This window comes from Anarhichas minor, unplaced genomic scaffold (genome assembly GCF_050575085.1).
Source record: "Anarhichas minor isolate MPS153535 unplaced genomic scaffold, ASM5057508v1 ptg000003l, whole genome shotgun sequence".
In the NCBI taxonomy this organism is placed as follows: domain Eukaryota; kingdom Metazoa; phylum Chordata; class Actinopteri; order Perciformes; family Anarhichadidae; genus Anarhichas; species Anarhichas minor.
Genome location: NW_027466449.1, coordinates 1,031,266 through 1,053,168, shown reverse-complemented (window position 1 = coordinate 1,053,168; position 21,903 = coordinate 1,031,266). Strand labels below are relative to the sequence as shown.

General features: G+C 43.7%; 3 protein-coding genes across 6 annotated transcripts in view; 1 reads left to right on the top strand and 2 right to left on the bottom strand.

Annotated features, from left to right (window-relative positions):
- mib2 (MIB E3 ubiquitin protein ligase 2) overlaps nt 1–6,204 on the bottom strand; it is a 39,245-nt gene extending 33,041 nt beyond the window's left edge. For all 3 annotated transcript variants that reach the window (XM_076092715.1, XM_076092716.1, XM_076092717.1), the window contains exon 1: nt 6,054–6,204. The gene's annotated coding sequence lies outside the window, so the exon portion shown is untranslated. The remainder of the gene's footprint in view (nt 1–6,053) is intronic.
- An 80-nt stretch (nt 6,205–6,284) lies between these two features.
- Nucleotides 6,285–21,325, top strand: mmp23ba (matrix metallopeptidase 23ba). 2 transcript variants are annotated; one of them, XM_076092828.1, is made up of 9 exons: nt 6,285–6,295; nt 13,487–13,637; nt 17,192–17,328; nt 17,665–17,804; nt 18,286–18,453; nt 18,580–18,744; nt 19,615–19,725; nt 20,751–20,877; nt 20,959–21,325. In XM_076092828.1, the coding sequence occupies exons 2-9, from the start codon at nt 13,503–13,505 to the stop codon at nt 21,131–21,133; spliced, it is 1,158 nt and encodes a 385-aa protein (XP_075948943.1). In that variant the 5' UTR covers nt 6,285–6,295; nt 13,487–13,502; the 3' UTR covers nt 21,134–21,325. The 2 variants fall into 2 exon arrangements, with proteins under 2 accessions (XP_075948943.1, XP_075948949.1); XM_076092834.1 differs by lacking the exon at nt 6,285–6,295 and having other exon boundaries at nt 12,877–13,637; nt 17,196–17,328.
- ubiad1 (UbiA prenyltransferase domain containing 1) lies at nt 8,270–12,325 on the bottom strand. The gene is made up of 3 exons (XM_076092846.1): nt 12,128–12,325; nt 10,587–11,211; nt 8,270–9,212 (listed from the first exon to the last, which is right to left on the bottom strand). Exons 2-3 carry the CDS (start codon nt 11,146–11,148, stop codon nt 8,725–8,727), a joined length of 1,050 nt encoding a protein of 349 aa, XP_075948961.1. The 5' UTR covers nt 11,149–11,211; nt 12,128–12,325; the 3' UTR covers nt 8,270–8,724.
- Nucleotides 21,326–21,903: the final 578 nt, after the last annotated feature.

The following is a 21,903-nucleotide window of genomic DNA, read 5'->3' as shown; positions in this document are numbered from 1 at the left end:
ATAACTTCCAAAAAAAGCAGTGCTGATCCTACAAGAGGACTGCGTTTCAGGTAAATACATTAGTTTGAATAATAACGGGGCATTGTCGTGTCACATAATCAGTAGTGTGAGGAAGCGTTGATCATTGCTTTTGTTTGCTAAGGCTAGTCTCTTGCAAAATGGGCTTAACTCAAACAACTGTAAACCCAAAGTGCTGTGCTCTATCAGTCCAGGCCTAGACCTCACGTCAAACGTCATTTCAAAAGTCAGTATTCAGTCACATGTTGCTAAATGCGCATCACAAGCTCTCAACCCCAATTTGTATTCACTCAACCCGAAATAAACAAATCATTCAATCTTTTCGAGCAACGCATTCTTACCAGCAACGTAATCATCCAATCAGCCATTGTCTATGTGATATAGTTAAGTATGAAGTACCTAATGTGGTAATAGCTACTCAAGTAAGTCTAACCGGGGCTCTAACCATGCTGTAATTAGGCTACCGGCAATCAATGATCTACAGGCTAAAACCCAAAAACTACTTGCACCACTTTGACATCACCATACTTACACGTTCACTGAAATGTTTTGCCTGTTTGATGGTCACCCGTCTGTAAACAGTGAGAGAGTGCTAGTCAGATGTCTGCCTGCTTATCACGTCTGCTAGCTTAACTACAGATTGCAATGACATCTGGCACAATTGTAGTAGCATGGCCATGGACGTACACCGACTGCGTGAGGTTGTCTTTGCGCGTGATTATTTTAACCTTCCTGGGGAGGGAAACAGTGAAATCAGCTAATTTGTCCCCTATGACAGTCTAAGACAGGGAGAACAGAAGCAGCCATGTATCATTTAAGACACATGAGACTGTCTTATTTCCAGAACGCCAATCTCATCCATTTTCAAACTGAAGAGAAGAATATATATCTTAAAATAAGAACAGCATCATCGCATGGACCTCACTGTCTTCCAAGAAAGACATGCTAGCATTACCCAAATAGTCTGCATCACTTGATAAGTAAAGCATGTCCTGTTTAGCTGGTTTACCTGTTGGTGTAGTGATTTACATTAAGGTAAACAGAGATAGGGAAGGAGAGGAAGCAGCTCCTACCTCCTGCTACATAAACGCATCAGATGGTGAAGGGAAGAAAAAAAAGCTACCGGTGGTCCTACCGGTTTCCAGCGAGATTAAAAAAGAAAAAGAAAAAAACACCTGCTCGGGGCTGAAGTCCTGTTCGGATGCGCTCCCTGAATGAACCGGCCCAGGAGGAGGAGGAGGAGGAGGAGGGGGGGATACAGTGGGTGGAGGACGAGGGCATCCAGGCCGGTATTCCAGAGATGTGATATACAGTCGCAAACCCGTCTTACAGAAGCAGCGTTCGGCCGTACAGGTGTACAGCCCGGCTCTAAAGGATCAGAGCTGGAGGAGGAAGAAGAGGAGAGAGCCCTGCTGCTGGAGGATGCGGCCAGCATTTAGTCCTTTGTGCGTTGTGTCAGCAAGGATTACCACCGTGGAGGAGGAGGAGGAGGAGAGGAGAGGGAAGAGGATAGCCAGGGACAGCAGCTGCCCGACCAGCACTGCATTCAGGTCGACGTACCCTTGCTCTCGCAATAAAAAAAAAAACAGGCCAGTGGGCTTTGCTCCGCGTAGGACTCCTCTGATGCTATATTCCGACACAAAGGACGCGAGCGGCAGTGGCACACATGTGAAGCCGACACACTGTGTTTACTGATTCAGTATGTACAAACACAAGCGCATCGAGCTCCACACAAGGATGTGCAGCCCTCTCTTTCATGGGGACAGCGTTTGCTCTGCTGCCAATGAGCAGACAAGCAGAGGACAGAGGGGAGGGGGAGGGGCGATATGTTTCGGGGGGGGAGGGTCTGTGTGTTGTTATTTTTTTGGTGTGAGTGTGTGCGTGTGTGTGTGCTCGGGGAAAAGAAAAGGGGTAGGGCTGAAGGAGATTTTGATGAATGGGCACCTGCCACGATCCTCATTTTTAGTCGCAAACTGGCTTGTGCAACCGCTGCTGGGGAGCTCGCAATACCAGCCCAGAGTCTCCTGCAGGCTCACACAGGAAAGAGGGATGTGTATGTATGTGTGTGCGTGCGTGTGTGTGTGTGAGATTGCGCATGTTTCCCCATGCTCTCCTCGCCTTGAACAATACTCTTTAATGTGTCCACAGCTGTGAGAGACCTCGACAATATGGCTCCAAGAACCAGCCAAAAACAGCATTCTGTTGATTCTGGCGCACACACGCACGCACGCACGCACACGCGCACACACACACACACACACACACACACACACACACACACACACACGCTATTGCCAGGACATAAGCAGCCAATGGATGACCGGGGGGCTTAGGAAGCGGTCGAGACATGGGCTTATAATGAAGTTTATTACACCACTCTCCCATCTTGTAAACAAAGCTGCTGCTGTCTGTGTAATAGGCTTGTCGGTCCACATCACACAAAAGGGGGCATTCATTCTTTCATACAGCTCCTCTTCAAATAGACGGTGACACACACACATGACGGCAGTCATCAGACCGGAAACACTGTTGAAATTTTGGTGTCAGCCTAGGAAACACACAAGGCTTAGACACTGGGATATATAGCTGCAAGGTGTGTCTGATCAGCCAAACATTCTGGTAACCAAACATTGTTTGGAACCTCTAGTAAATTACAAGAGTCCAGGGGACAGGAAACATGTTTGGGACTGCAAAAGCCGAGTCAAATACTGCTTGCACAAGCCATCATTACTGCTCAGGCTACCAACTCTGCCTTGTGAATTCAAACCTGACTATCACCATGACAGCATGTCACCCTATTCCTCCCTTATAACATTAATCCAACCTGGACTTGCCGCTTCAACGCTAGGTATTCCTACGAGATCCTATCATCTAACACACGGCCACCAAACAGTCTCACGGAGATCAAACAGGATGACTCTAGAGGTGCTGACTTTCTCAAGGAAACCTGTCATCTTTGTCACTATTACAGGACTGGCTTGTGGCCAGAGGGCTGTTGGTCTTAAGCCTCCGCAGTCCAGCTGGGACGATCCTGTTAGGGAAACAGTAAACAAGCCGCATTCTCTCTTACTGGAGCATGTATGGCCCATGACAGGGATGCACACATCAACGTCGAAGAGGGAAGCGTGGGGATCGGAAAAAGTGCAGCAGACCGTGAGACAATCACCACCCACGGCATCTTCCGAGCCGGACCAGCCGGCCCAAACGCCACCGAAAGCGGAGTCGACCACCCCAGGAGGAGAGGGAGGAGAGCGGCTAGGACCAAAGGTTACTCCACTACCCAGCCCACTCCAGGCTAATGTCCGTTCACAGGAAACTGAGATAGATGGACTTCAGGCTACTTGCTCCATCGTGTCATCCCAGATCAAGCTGCACTTGACTTGACCTTAAACAACAGCTGAATTTTTGCGATTTAAGAGATCAGAGGAGGATCACATATCATAAAAAACATCCATACGCAAGTTATGCGTTTGTGTTCGTTAAATCAGAGCACGGACCAAAATGCGTCCCGTGAGGAGCTACTGGCAGCTACCAGTGTGGTCTAGTTAGCTACGGGTGTGCTTTAGTTGTGTGCGAGACGACATCGAGAGGAGACTGCTTGTTCAAAACAACTTAGGCGGATCCTGCGGAGGTTAGCGTAGACGCTGCGATAGCATCCGTTATATCAGAACTGGAGAAGATTTCTTCATTGAAAGGAGAGGTTTTCGCTCTTCTCCCGACTCGCTTTGGCAAGTGCCTGCCCTTTTCCAAACAGTGACGGCTTTCTCAGATGGTTCTGTGTAACAAACCATCTGGCGAGTCAGGGTAGCACTTGCCAGGCGGACCACAGGACAGAGCGCAGGATTCTGTGTTGATGAACAATGTTTTCTTGAGTTTTTGATGATGAGATGCCATGTTGTCTGTCCTGATGCAAATTCAAAAAATGCACTACAAGAACGCACTACTGTTTTTGTTTTGTCATGTTTTCCTTGTGTAGCAAATGGGATACAGCTGCATTTAGTTGTGAAAGCCTTTGTTGCATAATGACAAATATTTATCCTTGAATCCCACAACTTGAGTCACCTAAGCAAAGCTCAGGGTGGCTGATACAGATATAATTTGATTTTTATAATGTGATATCAATACTGATTATTGTAATATGGTGCCTTTTCTGGAAATTAAAATCAAAACCATAAGCCCAGTGTCATCTAGTAGAGATAGAATGGACATGAGGGGGTGATTTACTGATTATTATTATTATTATTATTATTATTATTATTATTATTATTATTATTATTATATTACAAAAGCATGCACATCCAGACGATAAATACTAGACAGAAGAACATATAAAAGACAGAAGGAATAATGTGCACACTAGATTATGCACCTGAATGTTTTGTGTCACACAAGTGCGTCAAGACGACGACCTTGAAACAGTTTCAGAGGCTCTCTCCTCAAAGAAGAACTTCATTCCACTGGAAAGCGAATGGCACAACTGCACAAAACGATCAAATTTAAAGCCGGTGGCTAATTGGCACAAATTCTGCTTTCTGCAACCTCAGTGACTAAATAGTGGTTTTGGTCGGCGGCTAAGCTTACTGGTTACTGTGAAAACTGTCACTCTATTGTGGTGACAGCTACTGTCAAGCTCCACTTAGGAATACCATGCCAGTCTGTCAGCCAGGAATGGCTTTTTTATTTTTATTTTTCTCTTTATTTAATTCATATAAAGTATGCCCTATACACAGAGTCTGGAAGAATTCAGTAAAAGTGATCTGCCTTTCAGTCTTAAACTGCTGAAACAAAACATGTGCAGAGACAAATGCATGCATACAGAATGTATCTATTCAGAGACCAAGCACTAAAATACACACAGACAAAAAACAGGCCCCATACCACTGAATGCTAGTTTGGCACGATAAGTCCCATCCTAACGTTAGCCCAAGTGTTTAAAACTCTTACCTTGACTATTCCCACCCAACAGTTTCCCCATTTCTTCTCAATCACAATCAACTGATCACTACTTGTGTCTCTAGCAATGTCCGTGACATAAGTCAGTGAGCGCTCCACGCTTGATTATTGTGATTTGGTTTTTGGGGGGAGCCAAACAGGGACAAAGAAACAGCAGATGACTGAAACTTTGCTTCCAAGTAGGTGTGGCTGAGAGCAATGCTGACTATGTCCAGCTGCAGCTCCAGTGTGGCAGCTGCTGCAGCTTCATCACTACCAAATGACCAGCAAGAAGAAAGCAGTAAAGGGTTAGGTCTTGTGTAACAGCTACATACTGTCATAGTCATCACACATCAGTTCAGCAGGTTGCCAATAGATAGTGCTCATATGGTTGATTTAATTGATTTGGAAAGTGTGCTCCTTATACCTCTGCTCTTTTTTTTTGTTTAGCTTAAACCAGTTAACAACTGTTCCTACCATGTGACACAATGTAAAGTACAGACTGACAAATTGACAGGTACAGTAAACCAGCCATGACACCCCACTAGTCAGCTAGTTAGTTTACTAGTCAACTCAAAGCCCAGAGACACTGTCCGTCCTCTAATGAGGAGACGTCAAACCAAACGTCGTGCAAAATGTGCCCGTTTTCATTACTCCGGTTACTTTGAGAGGCACTTAAAGAGGGCAGCTTTGTAAACAATTGTTGACGCAAACATAAGACATATAACCAGCAGCATGTCTTCTCATAGCTCACGTGTCCGTTTCTAAAATTAACAGGCAGCGCTAAAACTCAGCTCAAGCAGCTTCCTATCGCCCCTTGAAGTATAACGCCTTTTTGAATCAGATGTTTGTTTTGACAGGCACATTATCTGGACGTTTCATATATTCAAAGACGTGAAGCGCTGAAAGTGTTTCATCATAGAGTAATATGTTGTAACATATAACGATACTCGGAATAACAATAACATGGCAATGTGAGGACGGTGGGATTATGCGTACTAACGTTCCTAGCTTGTCTAACGTTGACGCTAGCTAGCTAGCTAGCTAGCTAACTCATGTTTGGCCATCATTTATTGGTATGAAAACAACTTCTAGCTACTTACCGGGTCTTTGTCAACAATGTTTACTTTGAGGTCAAGTATGATTCCATGTCGCTGTCCACCACCAACGCTGAGAGGGCTGGTTTTAGGACAAATAAGTGTTATATTGGAAGGTTTTGCAGCACACAGCCATGACAGCACGCCCATGCATTACGTCACTACAAATGCTGCCTTCACGTGCTCCTCGTAATAAACACAACAACTCATGATTTCAACTAACCGGCTCAGAAAGAAAACAACCTCAGGTAGACGTGCTTACTGCTTTGCTGCATTTCTCTTTATTGATTGAACAAAGATTGCTGTGGAGTTAAATAGAAGTGGGTTATTGTGTTGCTTATGCATCAGTGCAATACAAACACGAAATGGGAGTGTTTTCTTCCTGAGAATATTTTCAAAATATGTCCATAACATGACTTTAATACTGCTATAGTGGCCTTCCTTCTACTCCTCCCTGCTGATGACTGCTCTCATCTGTATGGTTCACTCCTCAGTCTGCAGCACACTCAGATTCAGAAGCCTACAAACAGAGGCAGCAATAGGAATTATTACAGTACTAAAAGATAAAAAAAACAACCACTGTATATCTCCCACAAAACAGTTGCTTAACACACTGGACTCCATATGGATAGGATATAACTTGTATAACTCTATAAGAATATAGTAGGGTATACGTTTTAACTTGGCATTGTGCAAATGTCTAAAACAACAATCTACAAAGATCATTTTAAATTAAGTGAAATCGAATAAAAGGGCAAACACATGTCCAACAATTGCCCAATCATCACTTATAATTAGGTCTTTGTCGGGCCCCTTGTGGCCCCGGGGACAGTCGGACATATTATTGACTCATGCCTCAGACCTGATATAAGTCCTTCTCTCTCTCATTTCTCAAATTATACATTGTCTGCAAGGAGTCACGGGGTTAAACCACTAAACGACTGAATTTCATAACGGCCATAGCAGTAATTTAATTTCCGATATGATCATATTCATATTATATATTCATATTCTGAAACACAGACAAAAGCTGATGTGAACTTGTTTATTAGAATTTTAATGAGCTATTAACAACATGGGAGTGGCCATTCTTAATTTCCACTTCATTTCCCCCGGGTGTCTTGGGGCTGTGGGTGGAAACTTGAGCAGCCACAGACAACCCACACGATGCAGCGAGGAACAGTTGGTTATTAAAACGAAGCTCGGGGTGAGCCTCTCAATGACACCCTGTGGAAGTGTTTTGGGTTTAAATGTACTCAAACACTAACTAATGGGAACATGTTTTCTGAAAGCAGTCATAGCAGACATAAACAATAATGGGCTGTTTGTTACAGGAGACTAACAAAACAAAAACAGGTTAAGAACAGATTAAATGCTCTAATGAAAAGTTGTGGTATATAGCCTGATAAAATGAATACAAATGACACAGAATGTACAAAATAATTAGACCTACCAGCTGAACTAATAGTTCTGACCCCACACATAAGCCATTTAACAGAATGTACACAGAGCCTGTGAATGTTTGTGTGTATGTTGGCTTAATGTTGTCCAATACTGCCCCCTGCTGACAAATACCATGCTTCACAAATCCAGAGTGTTTTGTAAATGTGCCCTTCTTAGATGCAGATTGTGACTTTATTTTTTTCAATGACGTAATGTACTCGTTATGGGCGACTTCCTCTATATTCTATTCAATTACTTGAGTTATTTTCGTATCAAATGAAACAAGTATACAGTACGTCTTTGATTTAAAACAGACTCGGGTTACCGGTCAAGTCACAGGGATTGTGCCACAAAGAAATAAAATCATATTCCTGTGGCGTTTAATATTTGTCTCTTTGCAGATTAAATATTGTGTCTGCTACCAGGAAGTGTCGATATAAGTTGTTTCAACACAAAAGGAAATAATAATGTAGAACATTTCATGCAGAAACACTGACAGTATTACATAACCTGCTGCTGACAAATAGTCAAACTTTGTATTTAATTGCCACATTCTGAATGGAATCGAGGTGCTGCTTTATCTCTTTATGTACGCTGTTGCATCGCATATAAAACCTCAGTCAATGATTTTTTTTCCATATTTTGAAATCTGTTTACTTCCATCTTCTTACCATGTAAACAAAACAATATTTGAATACTATTCATTAATTTGTCATTAAACCAATACTTATCAAACTGCACTCAAAGGGAACTTTGATCCAAAATGAACACATGGGACATCAGCATCAGTGAGTTTTATTACAATCAAATGAAATACTATTTGTCTCTCCAAAGGGAAAAAAAACAAAACAATTTAAGAGCATGTACCATGCAGAGTACAACGTTGAGAACATCAGATTAGGGGCTTATTAATGTTTTCATGTATCAATGTTGTGTCTTGGGGAACAACAAATATGGCAACTGTAAGTTTATTATCCGATGAAAGTGTTGCCTATCTCTACAAAATGACACCAACATATCAAAACGTTACAGCAGGCTTAATACTGAAAAAATACCCCAGATTATGCAGTCAGTGTCACAGAGGTGGACCTAAACTAAATCTCTGTTTAACATATAAATATGACAATAAATTAAAGCCAGCGAAAGCCCTCAAAGAGCTTTGTACAAATACAAAGAGGTACATAAACTATTCTGCATTAAAACAAGAAAATGAGGAATTCTCAAATCCTATTAATCACAGTGACGGCAAGCTTCCAGGGGGGGCGAGAATGATCCCGAACACATAGAAAAGTCCCATGAGGAGGTTGAGCTTGGCCGTCTTCTGGGGGATCTTGGCGTAGCATCGGCTGCGGAACAGCTTCTCCAAAGGGAAGGCCATGGGCAGCGTGAGCAGAGGCAGCGCCATGCTGATGGTGTATCGGGTGGCGAGGATGCAGAAGAGCACGTAGGGGACGAAAAGCAGCAGGTTGTAGAGGACGTAGGACAGCGTGGGGCCTATCAGGATGGCCAGGGTGACGATGCCCGCCTGCTTGTCAGAGTCCATGTCTCTGGTGTTGTTGCTGTGGAGGATGGCCTCCGTGTTGAGGGCCAGCGGCACAGCGTACACCAGTGGCAGCACCGACAGATAGCCGACCTGCACCGCGTGGGAAAACATGACCGCCAGCGGGCCGAAGGTGATGAGGATCACCACGTCTCCCAGGGCCACATACTTGAGGCCGATGCCTGGGGGGGAAACACAGTTCACAGAGGGCCACGTTTAACCTTTAGATTAGTGATTGTTCAACAAAGTAAAGTACAGAGCATCAGCGTCTGTTTTCACCGTTATTATTCATACTCTCTGGTTACGTCTGTGCAAATTAAGGAAATCAACTGTCGTGCCTGGTACGAATTAAAACTTGTTATACTGAGCCTCACAGGCTAACTCACTATACAAATATTAGTGAAAGTTATCTTGACTTTTATGAATATACTCTTTAAGGTGCTGAGTGTGTGTGTGTGTAATTAATAGTATGCAAGCAACTTAGTTTAAAAAATGATCAAAATCAATGCTGCAGAGACTGTGGTACCCTTACTTGTAGTCCTTAGTCCTTTTTAAACTAAATCCTTTACATCCCATAATGAATTGAATATTTTTTCATTCTGCTTGGTAAATGCAGTCTGTCAAACCCCCCCCCCCCCCCCAGGTTGGAACACAAGGCTTCTGCTATATTTGTAGTCTCAAAGCCCAAACTGAGATAACCTGGATTACATAATGAGCGTTATTTACTCAGACTGGACAACGCTCCTCCAGAGAACAGTTTTCACAGGATGAGCAGCACTCACCATGAGGAGTCAAACTGACCTCTACATGTGTGTCGGTGTCAGTAGAGTCCCATCTATTATTATTATTTACTTTTAACATTTTTAGGTAAAAAAAAAAATAAAAATAAAAAATAAAAAAACACACCAAAACAATAATTGCCCCAAATCTGAAATTGAGGTTTGCATCCCATCATTACAACAAACTGCAAGATGTTTTGCTGAATGACATCGTGATTGACTTTGTGCATAGTTGTACACGTCTCCAGTCTAGAGAGTGAGAAAGCAACAGTCATTCAGAAACACACTCCGCTTCATGAAGAAATGTAGCACATCGGTGTCGTGTTGGAAAAATACACCAACTGCCTTAAAAGGGCCGTTTCACCCAAAATACAGGCGACTGTGGCTCAGTTGGTGATTAAACATGAGGGGAACAGCTTATGCTGACAAACGTATCTGCCAAATGTAGAGTAATAACATTTTCTCAATTATAGGGCTCGGAGACAATTCAATATGATAATATATCGTCTTTCAATGGAATCATATCCTGATGAAATCACATAAAGATATCGTGATGAATATTAATGTAGTCTAAATTGATTATTAAAAAGTACATACTGACTAAAATTTCTCAGAAAATGTATACACATGACAGAGACCACTTTCTGGCATCGTACGCAAGTTCCTATTTTACAAACAAACCTTTTGCTGGCAGCTGGAGCCACTAATGTCAAATGTTGCCTAAACAAAGAGTGAGTGTGTGAGTGAGTGAGAGATTCAAGTTAATATTTCACTCACCTCCAGTGTATAAAAAAGAGCTGGACAGTCCCCCAAAGTAAATGAGGGCTAGGTGCTCCAGTCTAAGGGTAGACAGGAAGTAGAGCAGAGTGGCACACAAGCACCCCAAAGAATACAACAGCGCTCCGAACATAACGACGTCCTGCGGAGCCAAGATTTCATCCACTAGAGTCCTGTCGTCGCTCTTCTTGTGGTCAATCCCTTTGGAGAAGTCATAGTAGGTGTTCACGAGGTTTCCCGCCCCGTGGACCATCAGGACGGTCACCGCGCACACCATCAGGATGACCAAGTCCACAGAACCCCCCAGTTTGTACGCCAAGGCGCTGCCGAGGGCCACCGGCGTGAGCGAGGCGCTGAAGCTCCACGGCCTCAGTGCGAGCACGTAGGCCGCACACTTGAGCCTCATGTCCGAAGCGACGCGGGCCATCCTCGACATGTGGCTCGCGCCTGGAGGATGATGGGCCACGTTACTCAGGCCAGTCTGCCATTCTTGGCCATTGTGACCATTTGATCCAGCCAGTACAAAAGTTTCCACCCTGCTTTGTTTCTGCTCTTTGGCCATTCTTCTGCAAAAGGGGGTCGGACTGTACCAGCAATGTTTCCAAATGTCAAGAGTCTGGGGTTCCTGTAGCAGTGAAAACAGACAAAGTTACAAGTCTAGATAGGTATTGTACCGGTTCTATAATAAAGGGCTGAGTAACACATTTCAGAACTCTGAGGTCTAAAGAAATGTGTAGCAGCACCTTGTAAGCACAAACGTCAATTATTATTGTAGGTTGGCATGATCAATTGGTGAGATTGTAAAGATTTCCTGATGTTTAAATCAAGACTATGGACTAATATAAATATATATACACTATATTTTGTATTTTAATGCATCCCTCTAGAGCGTTCTGAAGTAAACAAATGCATTGATGAGTTTGTTAAATTATAACAGGGCTGCATGAAGTCTAAATTTCCCACACTAAAGTTGCAATAACGATATTGTGCCACACCTAACTCTTTTTCCATATGTTGGCAGTTTATTGTTGCCTTCCTTACAGATCACAGTATAATTTATATGTTCATCAAGTTTAATTAAGCATTCTCTTTTACATAATCCGACAATTTACGACGTTTTCCATATGTTACATTTTTACGTCGTACATTTAGTTTTAAGTAAGAGCATTAATTGCATGATAAATATTGTTGCAGCAGATCTGTAAGAGACCAAAGCAGGCCCATTGGGTAGAGGGTGGGGTGTCTGGTATTAGCCATCTGCTGTGTAATAAAGTGAGCCACGTTACAGCAACGTTAGTTTCTAATTGTTTGGCTTGCCAACACACGTGGCATTTCGTTTAAAACCACCCACACTCAGATACTGGAGAGACTTTGTTACTACCAAACACGCTTGCGTCTTCGATAAAGACACCGTGTCCAGGAGGGGCAAACAACCTCGGGCTAACTCCTGAGATTATGGGATTAAAACTAACCGGTTAGCCACGGAGCTAATGTCTCTCTGCAGGGACAGAGGGGAGGGAATGTCTGACAGCGGCTCTCACCTGTTATGTTTTCACCGTCCGACACAAACTGGCTTTCTCTCCACTTGCAAACATATTTCTGTGCCCACTGACCCCGATACGGCGAGAGACAGTTACATGTCTAGCGCGTCAACTTCGAAGGTACTTGACTGGTTGGCAACTATAAACCGTTTTACACCTGATGGCCGCCATTTCCTCCGCGAGGAGTGCAACTTCGTACAGGGGTCGAAGAAACAGCTTCTCGTACAATGGTTCCGACTAGCATTTTATTCCTACAAACAATTACAAATACAAAATGTATATATATTTAGTTTATAGAGAGGAGTTAAATACTAAACATAAATGAATTATAAAGGTTATTCCTCAGATTATTAACAATAAGGACTTGCTGTAATTTGTACAGAGTCAAATAAAATAAAAAAGTAAAGTACATACTTTACATGCACATGCACATGCACTGTGTTCACATGAATTTGCTGGAGGAAAAATCCTGTGATAGAAGAGGTATATTATTTTTAACCATGAGTTACAATGTTGTGTTCACAGAGTTTAAACAAATACAGGTCAACCCTTGAAGCTAACATGTACATGGATTTTAGAACAAAGACTGCAGCAATACGCATTGGCTTTAAAACATGTTAACTAACACCCCTTCATTATTTATGCTGAAGTTGAGGGTCGCTGGAATTTTGACTCGCCACATGTAGGAAAAGCACAGGTGGAAGTAATATTGTCAAAGACGTATCTATTCCGCTTACGTGTCCCATAAACCAAGCCAATGAGCCAAATTGCACAACCACTATAACTGTAAGCACCAGTTGTGTTAGATCCCAGAGTCCTGATTTGATCTTGTATTCTTAATCATGGGATTTAAAAGGGAAACTCAAACTCACGTTGTTCTCCCCTGTCTGCCCTGAAAGTGTCTGTGCATGATACAAAATTGGGATAAGGAGAAGCCTCTACTAAACTACTTTTTTTTACCCCAGCAGCATTACATAAATCTCAGAAAATCTTGTTCAAAATAAGCCATCTGATTCTGCTTCCACGGAGCTCCAACGAGTGGTTTGATGGGCAGAGCGCGTTTGGTTTTCATTAGATCGTCTCGACGCTGACCCAATGCCCCATCTACAGTAATATGAAACCAGAGCTCTGGCAGACGTACTGTGCGGAAGAGAGCCGAACAGATGCAGTCTGCACCGCTTTTACTACCCGGTCCGCAGGTTTAACTGCGCTGCCGCACACAGCACCAGAAGCTACCCACGTAGTAACAACACACTGCCGGACGGTGCAATGGCCAAGGAGTAATGTTCGCGGGCATAGATGATAAACCTGCGTAGTCTTCTCTGAAGGATTATTTGTTTGTTTGTTTTCCCCCTGGAGGTGTGATATCGCAGCCATGGCGTGCTGTCAGACTCCCAGAAGTTTGCGAAGAGGCGAATGGGGCTTCGCTCCTCTGCTGGCTGCCGCGCTTCTCAGTATTCTGGTCGCAGGGATGCAACAAACCACCGCGTTTCCTTCCTGGAGGTTAGAGGTATGCTGTGACCACTTCATGATATGTAAGAACTGCGACTGTGAGGTCCAATATAGTGTCTAGTTTGTAATTTTCAAATTATATAAGTAAGTTGTGTCCTTAATCATTTTTTAAAAAACGCAACCCTAAACTCCATCACAATTCTGTGACTTAGCATTTGCCATACGTTTCTGTGAAGCTATATACTAAGAATGGTGTTGCTTGACCTTATTTTATTGTTTTTTTTATTTTATTGAGTATTGTTATTACAGGAGGCAGAACTTATTTTAAACAGTGTAGGCTAACTCATTTTTCTAAGTAGCCTCAATGTTTCAACACCTACTCACTGTCTTGCAACAATACAGTAGTAGCCTAGGTGTGAAGCAATTATAATGAAATAAAATGATACTTAATGGATACCCCATTTCCCCTAAAGTACATAAAGATTGTGTACATTTGACAGTGAGTAAAATAAAATTCAAATATTCAGGTCTTCAGCAGATAATGACGGGTATCAGGATGAGGTCCGAGAACAGAATCAATGATTTTTCAAAGTAGCCGCATCATTCACACTATTTTCTTTAACTGTTATTATGCAGAAGTTCTGCATAAGAACTGTCCATGTAATTAAAACGTATAATTAGTTGAACATCATCACGTGAAATCACTCAGTTACAGCCCAGTGCATTTCAGATTTAATTAATGTTCGGTTATAAAGGCACACACGTTGGATGAAAACCATAATTAGATTAGGCAATGGAATGGATCCCTGTACAGTAAAAGGGTCAGTCAATTGGATAAATATGTTCCTGCAGACTGCCTCCCACCCACTGTGATACAGAGCCTGATGGATCGCTTTATGTCGTTTCCTTTGCCACACACTCTCATAATGTGTCAATCAAGAAGACTGCTGCTGAGGATTACATAACTGCCTAGCTTCTACCAGAATGAATTGCAGCATAAGTTAAATAGTTTTGAGAGTCTAAATTGATCGCTTAGTTCATAAAGTTAGGTCAAAAATGCAGTCAAAGAGCATTTGGATGTGTTTTCTTTTATGTATACTGAAATACAATACACTATTTCTATCATTTAAAATCTAGAGATGTATCAGAAATGCATGAAAACACAATATTTTTCTATATTATGATATCCCATTAATTATCACTGTCAATGTTGACAATCAATTTGTGTATAACTGTAATCTGTGACAGATTCAGAACGTTTGAATTTGTTGAATTATAAACAGGAAATAGCCTTTGTTTCTCTGAAGGATGCAAATCATAATCCCTGTTTTAACAGTTTTACGGATTGAGGTTAAACTCTTCCAGACTCTCCCCCCAGGATCCTCTGGGATCCGTCCTCAGATCTTTTGCCCTCAGAGTCTGCGCTCACCGCTGGCTTCAAGGTTTAGCCTAGAGAGTTTGTTTCGGCCCTCGTGGTTTATGGTTCATCTCTATTTGTGCCAAAGTCTGACATTAGATTTGCAGTGAAAATAACGAGACGCGACACTGAAAGAACTGCACTGGCCTCGCTACATTAAACACTTCATAAATCACAGGACGCAAGCCTCTGGTGTGTTAGGGTAAGGCCAGGAAAGCAACAATGACCAGTACGTATAATGCAATACAGAAACATCAAATTGAACGTGTGAGCAAGAGAGGCCATCAAGTTCAGCAGCAGTGTGGGACAGTCTGCCAGACTGCCTGCCCCCACGTTTCACTATTTTGGTCAGGAAATGAAGGAAGTACTGCTTCCATTTGTCTTGACTGGGCGAAGCAGGAACAGGAACCAGAGCATAAGGAGTAGAATACAAAGTGAAGGGAGTGTCTGGGATGTTTTTGCTCTCCATCTTCAGTACTTTTCCCAAGTAAGACAACATGCACTGGAGCGTTTGTTGCATACGTCTACCGGTTGTGATCAAAGGCAGATTTTCCTTGCTACATGTATATATATGAATTATGCTTGGATTCTGAAGAAGTCAAATTATGAAAGATTGATAAAAAGTCACCAAAATTTGTATGATTTTGTGGAGCAGAATTATGTTTTTCTTGCTCATTTAATGCCACTGCGATGATTTTCCTCCCAGTGTATTAATCATAGTATGGTATGATCGTATACACCATAAAGGCCTCGGTATGCTTTAAACTAACCAGATATTATTAGGTGTCGTCTGACCATGTTCACAGCTGTCATGGAGACGTTGTGCAACGCGATGAATCACACAGATGGGGACATTTGACAACCGCACATCCTTTCTGTTAGTGTTGCACACGGTTGTTCATTGAAAGTGATGGCAGTCAGGGGCGGCCTGGGCATGGGGAGGTTTGGGAAGTCCGATTCCACTCCAGTTCACCTAGGCTTGTCTGGCCGGTCTTGCTTTGATTCAGTGCAGTGGTGACGTGCTTATACGAACTGACGAGGCAGGTGTTGGCGAGACATCCTAAAGTGTCTTGAAAGGTCCTCAACATCCTCAGATTCTCTTAATACCACAACAACTGTATTAGTATCACAATCACTGCCAAAAAATGTTTGGCTCACACTCTCTGACCGCTCACATAAAAGGCCTCTGCGTCTTAAAGTCCCAGAATTTCAGTCCCAGTACATCCCTAATGGCAGTAGTTTGTGTGAGAGAAGAGAAGAGAAGCTTGAAACGGACTACTTTCACACCTCCACACACTTGGCCAAACACTGTGTAAAGTGAGCGTTTTTGTTTGATCGTCTGCTTTGAAAGAACTTCAGATTCCAAAAGGTAGTTTCCGACGCTGTTAGACAAACGAACAACAAGTCAATTTGAAGCATATTGAGGCCTTTACACTTCTCATTGCAACCCGTTTGTGGTTGGCATGCCCTCTTTTTATCCCCTCACATCTCACTCCGGATTTCCGCTTGTCAGTCTGCAAAGCACATAGTTATGGTTAAAGTATGTAGTGGCCCATTGTAACTAAATCAAGATTTTGTGGTATATGAGCAGTGGTATGTAGCTTCAGCAGTTTTTCAGTATCAATGCGTGTCCCCTTAAATCCCTCTTAAATGTATCAGTGAGGACAGGAAGTCTTCCTGCTCTCAAGCACAGAATGGGCTCCTTGGGTCAGAGTGACTTCAAGTGTTGGAAAGTGGATTTATTACTTAGCTGTCTCCTCGAAAAGTGATAGATTTGATCAACTGATGTGACCGCTATTATGGAATATCGCAGCCAAGGAAAACTACAGCTTCAGTCACAGAATATTAATGAAAGCAATAAAATGCAAAGTACACATGGACGGCCTTTCAAAGCTATGAAAATATTGTAGAGCCCAGGCGTGATGATTTGGAATAGACATTGTCCATCTTCAAAGGGACATCAGACACAGCTTATCTGTGAAAAGGCTCATTCTTTATGCTTGGAAAGCACTTGAACTGCTGACCACTTCCTGTTTCCATGAGATGGAATGCCCTCGCATGATAAATGTGACGCGTAACATTCAGACGCAAGGCCCTTGAAATAACAGCAACTGAGCGCAGCTGTATCTGTCAAGATCGCAAATGGAGTTCACTTCAGTGCGAGGTGATTAATTAAAGGTTTTTCTTTGTCCAAGGAAGAAGCTTACACCACTGTGTTGCTCATCGGGATCCGCAAAGAGGCCCAGTCACAAGTGCTTCACCTCTCCAGGAACAAGCGCTACACCCTCACCCCGGAGCAGCTCAAATGGGACAAGTTGAAGCTAACATACAAGTATTCCTTTGCACAATTCTTCCTCTAGTCAACACAACAGCAGCTTTTGGTGAACAAACTAGTGGACAGTAGACAACATTAATGTAACTGCTTGAGGAAAACAGTGACTTCATCCCTTTCATATTGACATATTGACATATATTCAAATTAAAAGTATCCATGTCAGTCTAAGCCTAGCCGAGATATAAGAGAATATCAAGTAATGGAGCTGTACTTGCAGTGCTTGTGGGAATTCAGTCTGAACAGTAGCCATTGTGTTTTGGCAGATCCCCCTTGCTGCAGAAGAATGTGTGTAGAGACCAGTAATAACCACATATCGCTGTTGTTTCTGAGCAGGTTGCTCTCCTTCCCCACAAACCTGATAAATGCCAGCGACACGCGCCGAGGCATCGCCAAGGCTTTTGGCATGTGGAGCGACGTCTCGCCGTTCAGCTTCAAAGAGGTGCCAGCTGACCAAGAAGCAGACATGAAGATCGGTGGGTACTCTGCATGTGGCTGCTTCAATCCCCAACAGATGTTCCTTGGCCCCGAGCTCCAGACTTCTGCTCTGTCGGTACTGTTTTTCTCTCCGCGCTGTCAACGCAGAGATGACTTCGCCTCCAAACCTATTAAATCAAACTAGCCCCGACTATATTATCGAGCTTATATTCGGCATAATTCATAATTCTGAGTGAAAAAAAGAACCGCTTAACCTCCATACATGTCAGCCTACGGCGGAGCAGCCCAAATTATGCTTTATCTGTCCCTTTGGGTGCAAAGTCCAGGGTCCTGCATAAATTGTCAGGGACAGTGAGAGGAATGGTTGTCATCCTGCGAGGTGAAGGCTGAAGAAAAAGCTTTCACTTTTGTCATTTATCATCCCCCTGCTGTTGTCTACACAGAGCAGAAATAATGAAGTGAGGGTTTCCCTCCTCGTGTCTGAGGTCTCTCTCTCTCTCTCTCTCTCTGTCTTGGCAGGCTTCTACCCCATCAACCACACCGACTGTCTGCAGTCCTACTTGCACCATTGTTTCGACGGCATCACAGGAGAATTGGCTCATGCGTTCTTCCCGCCAACTGGCGAGATCCACTTCGACGACCACGAATACTGGATTCTGGGAAACATGCGCTTTAGCTGGAAGAAAGGCATGTGTCTTTAAGCATGTTTGTTGAAACTGCAAATATTGAAACCATAAGGGGATGGATGCTGGTCAGCTCGTGGCGTGCAGGGCAACTGAAAGAGAAAACAATCAAATGGTATCTGTGTTGCAGGGGTTTGGCTGACGGATCTCGTCCATGTGGCAACTCATGAAATTGGCCACGTCCTGGGACTCATGCATTCCTTGAACCCGAAGGCTATAATGCACCTGAATTCAACTCTGACAGGGCGCAAGCTAATCACGCAGGATGAAGTGTGGGGCTTGCACCGTCTCTACGGTATGTTGACGATCCTTCTTACTTTTCCACCAGAACACAAATGGGAAAGCTCTTCACTTGACTTTGACAATTATGAATGCATCTGACGACGTCATTAATCCAGACACAGGATGTCTACAAGTAGTAAGTCGAAGGCAAAAGGACTTATTGGGTCTTGAAGACATATTGCAATTCCTCCCAAAAAGTGAACCACTAAGGCCTCTTAAAGGAATGGAAAATGTCCTCAAGACCTAAAGAAGCAAATCCAGTTCTAATGCTGGGATCAGACTACATAATAGGCCTGATCGCCCGACGAAAAGGGGCTGTGTGTCATAGGGGAAGACAACTGAGACGCCTCACAGCAACTTTCACAACAGGTTCCCTGATGTTGGCTGAAACATGCCAAAGCAAAAGAGGAATGATGCTGTTGATGCTTTCAGGTGGAACAGTGAAGTCGGTGCTTGGCACCACCTTCCTGATCACCTGAACGCCATGAAAGTCATGAAAGACGGCAAGCTACGATTGTCTCTCAGCCTAGTCAGGGCTAGAATTTAAGTGATGGCTTCATCTGACACATCTCCAAAAGGTTAAAGATATTGTGTGGTCTGATCCCAGTGTGAGAAGAATTACGTCTTGAAAAGAAGCAGCTGTACAAAACCTCTAAAAATTCCAGTCCAAAATGTTGGCCACAATTGACCAGAACGTAGACCACAGTTTGTCTTTGACGACTAACTCTAATGAATGTTGTATAAACTACTCATGAGTCATCATTAGCGTGTATTAAGATGAGTCATTTTCATTGGAACCAAAAGTAGATCGGAGATCCTAATACTTTTGCTGCCAACTTGTCTGATCCTCTTCCTACTTGCTCCATCTGCCCCTCTCCTCCAGGATGTTTGGACCGCTTATTTATCTGTCCGGCCTGGGCTCGGAAAGGCTATTGCAACAGCAAGCGGAAGCTGATGCAGAAGCACTGCCCCTCCAGCTGTGATTTCTGTTATGGTAAGATGCAGGGGGGGGGGAGAGAGAAGAGTTTTCTCTCAATTGAGCAGCGCAAGGAGCTGCTGTGAACCGTTTGCCAATGGAGCAACGGGAGCACACAGGTCCAGCCATGCAGAGCGGCGATGAGGGTTTTGAAGAATCAGATTTGAAGGGAGGTAACACTTGCCACTGGAGGAGTTTGTCTGTAGTTCTGGAGAATACCAGCGTCCACAGGGAGGAAATGTGCGTTTTAGCCCAGAACACTGACAGAGCAGAGCAGGTGCAGGTTGATCGATGTCTCCACACCAAGTATTGACAACACACCAGCAGTCTGACAGCCTAAGCCACTTCAGGGTTACTGCGGAGCGCGCTGGTGATCAGGTCTCCTGTTGCACAACAGGAAACGGCTCCTCTTACCCATCGCAGCCCATAGATTGTTGTGGCTTTTGAGGAGTTTTGTCAGCAACAAGGGTCAGCGTGGAGAGAGGAAAAGAGGATATGATTCCTGGCTCGCTGTAATCTGTTCCTCATTGTTGATTGGGAGACGTTGTACGGCTGTGGAAAATTCCTGAGCGACTCCAAACCGTTGGAATTTCAGACTGTGGCTTGAGGGTTAGAGACACACAAGGTCAATTTGGATTTTTGCGGCATTAACGAGAGCGACTGTTTTATAAGCAGACTTTGAGTTGATCACAAGGCAGGCCTGTTGTGTTTGTGTTTGTCATAAACCAGATGGGAGAGATTATACTGGTAGGACAGCCGCGGCGCCGGCAGCTCAGGGGGTTGTGAAAAGCCCATTAAGTGACGCGATGAGGGTCTGTATCCAAAAGGTTCACAATAATCAGAGTTTCAGCGAGGGAAAGTTGGAACGCCTCCAGACTATTAAAGACACAGGTGTAGGATCATCTTTTTTTCTTTGTCTTCGTTGCTGTCAGACGATTGTTGCAATCAGGATCATTTTAAGACCACAAAGGGTCTGATCTTTGTTTGTCTCATATTGGAGCATCAGCTTCAGGTTTAAGTGTTTCCCTTCCAATCCTCTTCAGAATTTCCTTTCCCCACCGTGGCTCCCACCATGACACCCCCGAGGACCAAACACAAGCTGGTCGTCGAGGGCAAGAAGCTCACTTTCCGCTGCGGGAAGAAAATAGCATCGAAGAAAGGCAAAGTATAGTGAGTATCTCTCTCTCTCACAGTCCCGCTAACCGCAGTGGGTTCCACTGAGCGGCATCTAACGTATGACTCCCGTTTCAGCTGGTACAAGGACGGGGAGCTGCTGGAGTTCTCTCACCCCAACTACATCTCCTTGAAAGACGACCACATTACCATCGTGGCCAACGCCATCAACGAAGGCACATACACCTGTGTTGTGAAGAAAAAAGACAAAGTCCTCACGAACTACTCGTGGAGAGTGCGCGTGCGCTTCTGAGGGCCTCCGCACACTGAACGGGACGCATCCACACACGCGGTCACATGGGGACCTCGTTCACAACGGGCACATATTTGTTTTTAGAAAGAAAAAAAATGGTTCTTCCTGTATCTTCCACGTCTAATCGACGATTGTCATTGTGTAAATGCGTGTTAATATGTGCAAATAATAAATGATCCGTGACAAGTAGAACTCTAGTGGAAATACCACCTGACTGTGAAAAGATGTTCATGACAGACGCTGCGGTTTTTCATTTTATTTGGTGATGAAAGATCCGTGCGTTGTTTTTGGACAGTAACGTCTACTCTGGGTTCATAGAGTCTGGATTTGTTCAAAGCTCTTTCTACTGCTCGGGCAGTACCCAGGGGTTCTTGAGGGGCGCCTACCTAAGATGTGAACTAATTAGATATTACTTCTCATATACAGTGAACACAAAATCTTCCTGGGTAGGACCCTGAGAGAAAGTGTCATCCAAAATGCATCCATGAGCCCAAAGTATGTTTGTTTAGGGGTCTAAACTTCCAGGAGCCATTGCTTTGATGCATGCCTTTTGGATAATTTACACACTGACCAAATTAAACGACTTAAGCCAGAGGAAGCAATGCCGTCTGCATCCTTTGGAACTATTTGGACCGTAAGCCACACATGGAACACCTCAGACGTCTAGCTTACTTTACTAGCCTCACAGTGAAGCCAACGGTCTGCCTCCAGAGACCGAGCAGTCAGTTCCACTAGCAGCTCATTCCGTCCCAGTTTATTCAACACATCAG

What these genes read in the sequence shown, in the direction of transcription:
- ubiad1 (XM_076092846.1), bottom strand. Translation starts at nt 11,148, where the DNA reads ATGGCCAAAGAGCAGAAACAAAGCAGGGTGGAAACTTTTGTACTGGCT. An exon ending in CTCTTTTTTATACACTGGAG is followed by an intron (nt 9,213 to 10,586) that starts GTGAGTGAAATA and finishes TTTCCCCCCCAG; the next exon opens with GCATCGGCCTCAAGTATGTG.
- mmp23ba (XM_076092828.1), top strand. Translation starts at nt 13,503, where the DNA reads ATGGCGTGCTGTCAGACTCCCAGAAGTTTGCGAAGAGGCGAATGGGGC. An exon ending in GCGCTTTAGCTGGAAGAAAG is followed by an intron (nt 18,454 to 18,579) that starts GCATGTGTCTTT and finishes TCTGTGTTGCAG; the next exon opens with GGGTTTGGCTGACGGATCTC. An exon ending in GGGCTTGCACCGTCTCTACG is followed by an intron (nt 18,745 to 19,614) that starts GTATGTTGACGA and finishes CCTCTCCTCCAG; the next exon opens with GATGTTTGGACCGCTTATTT.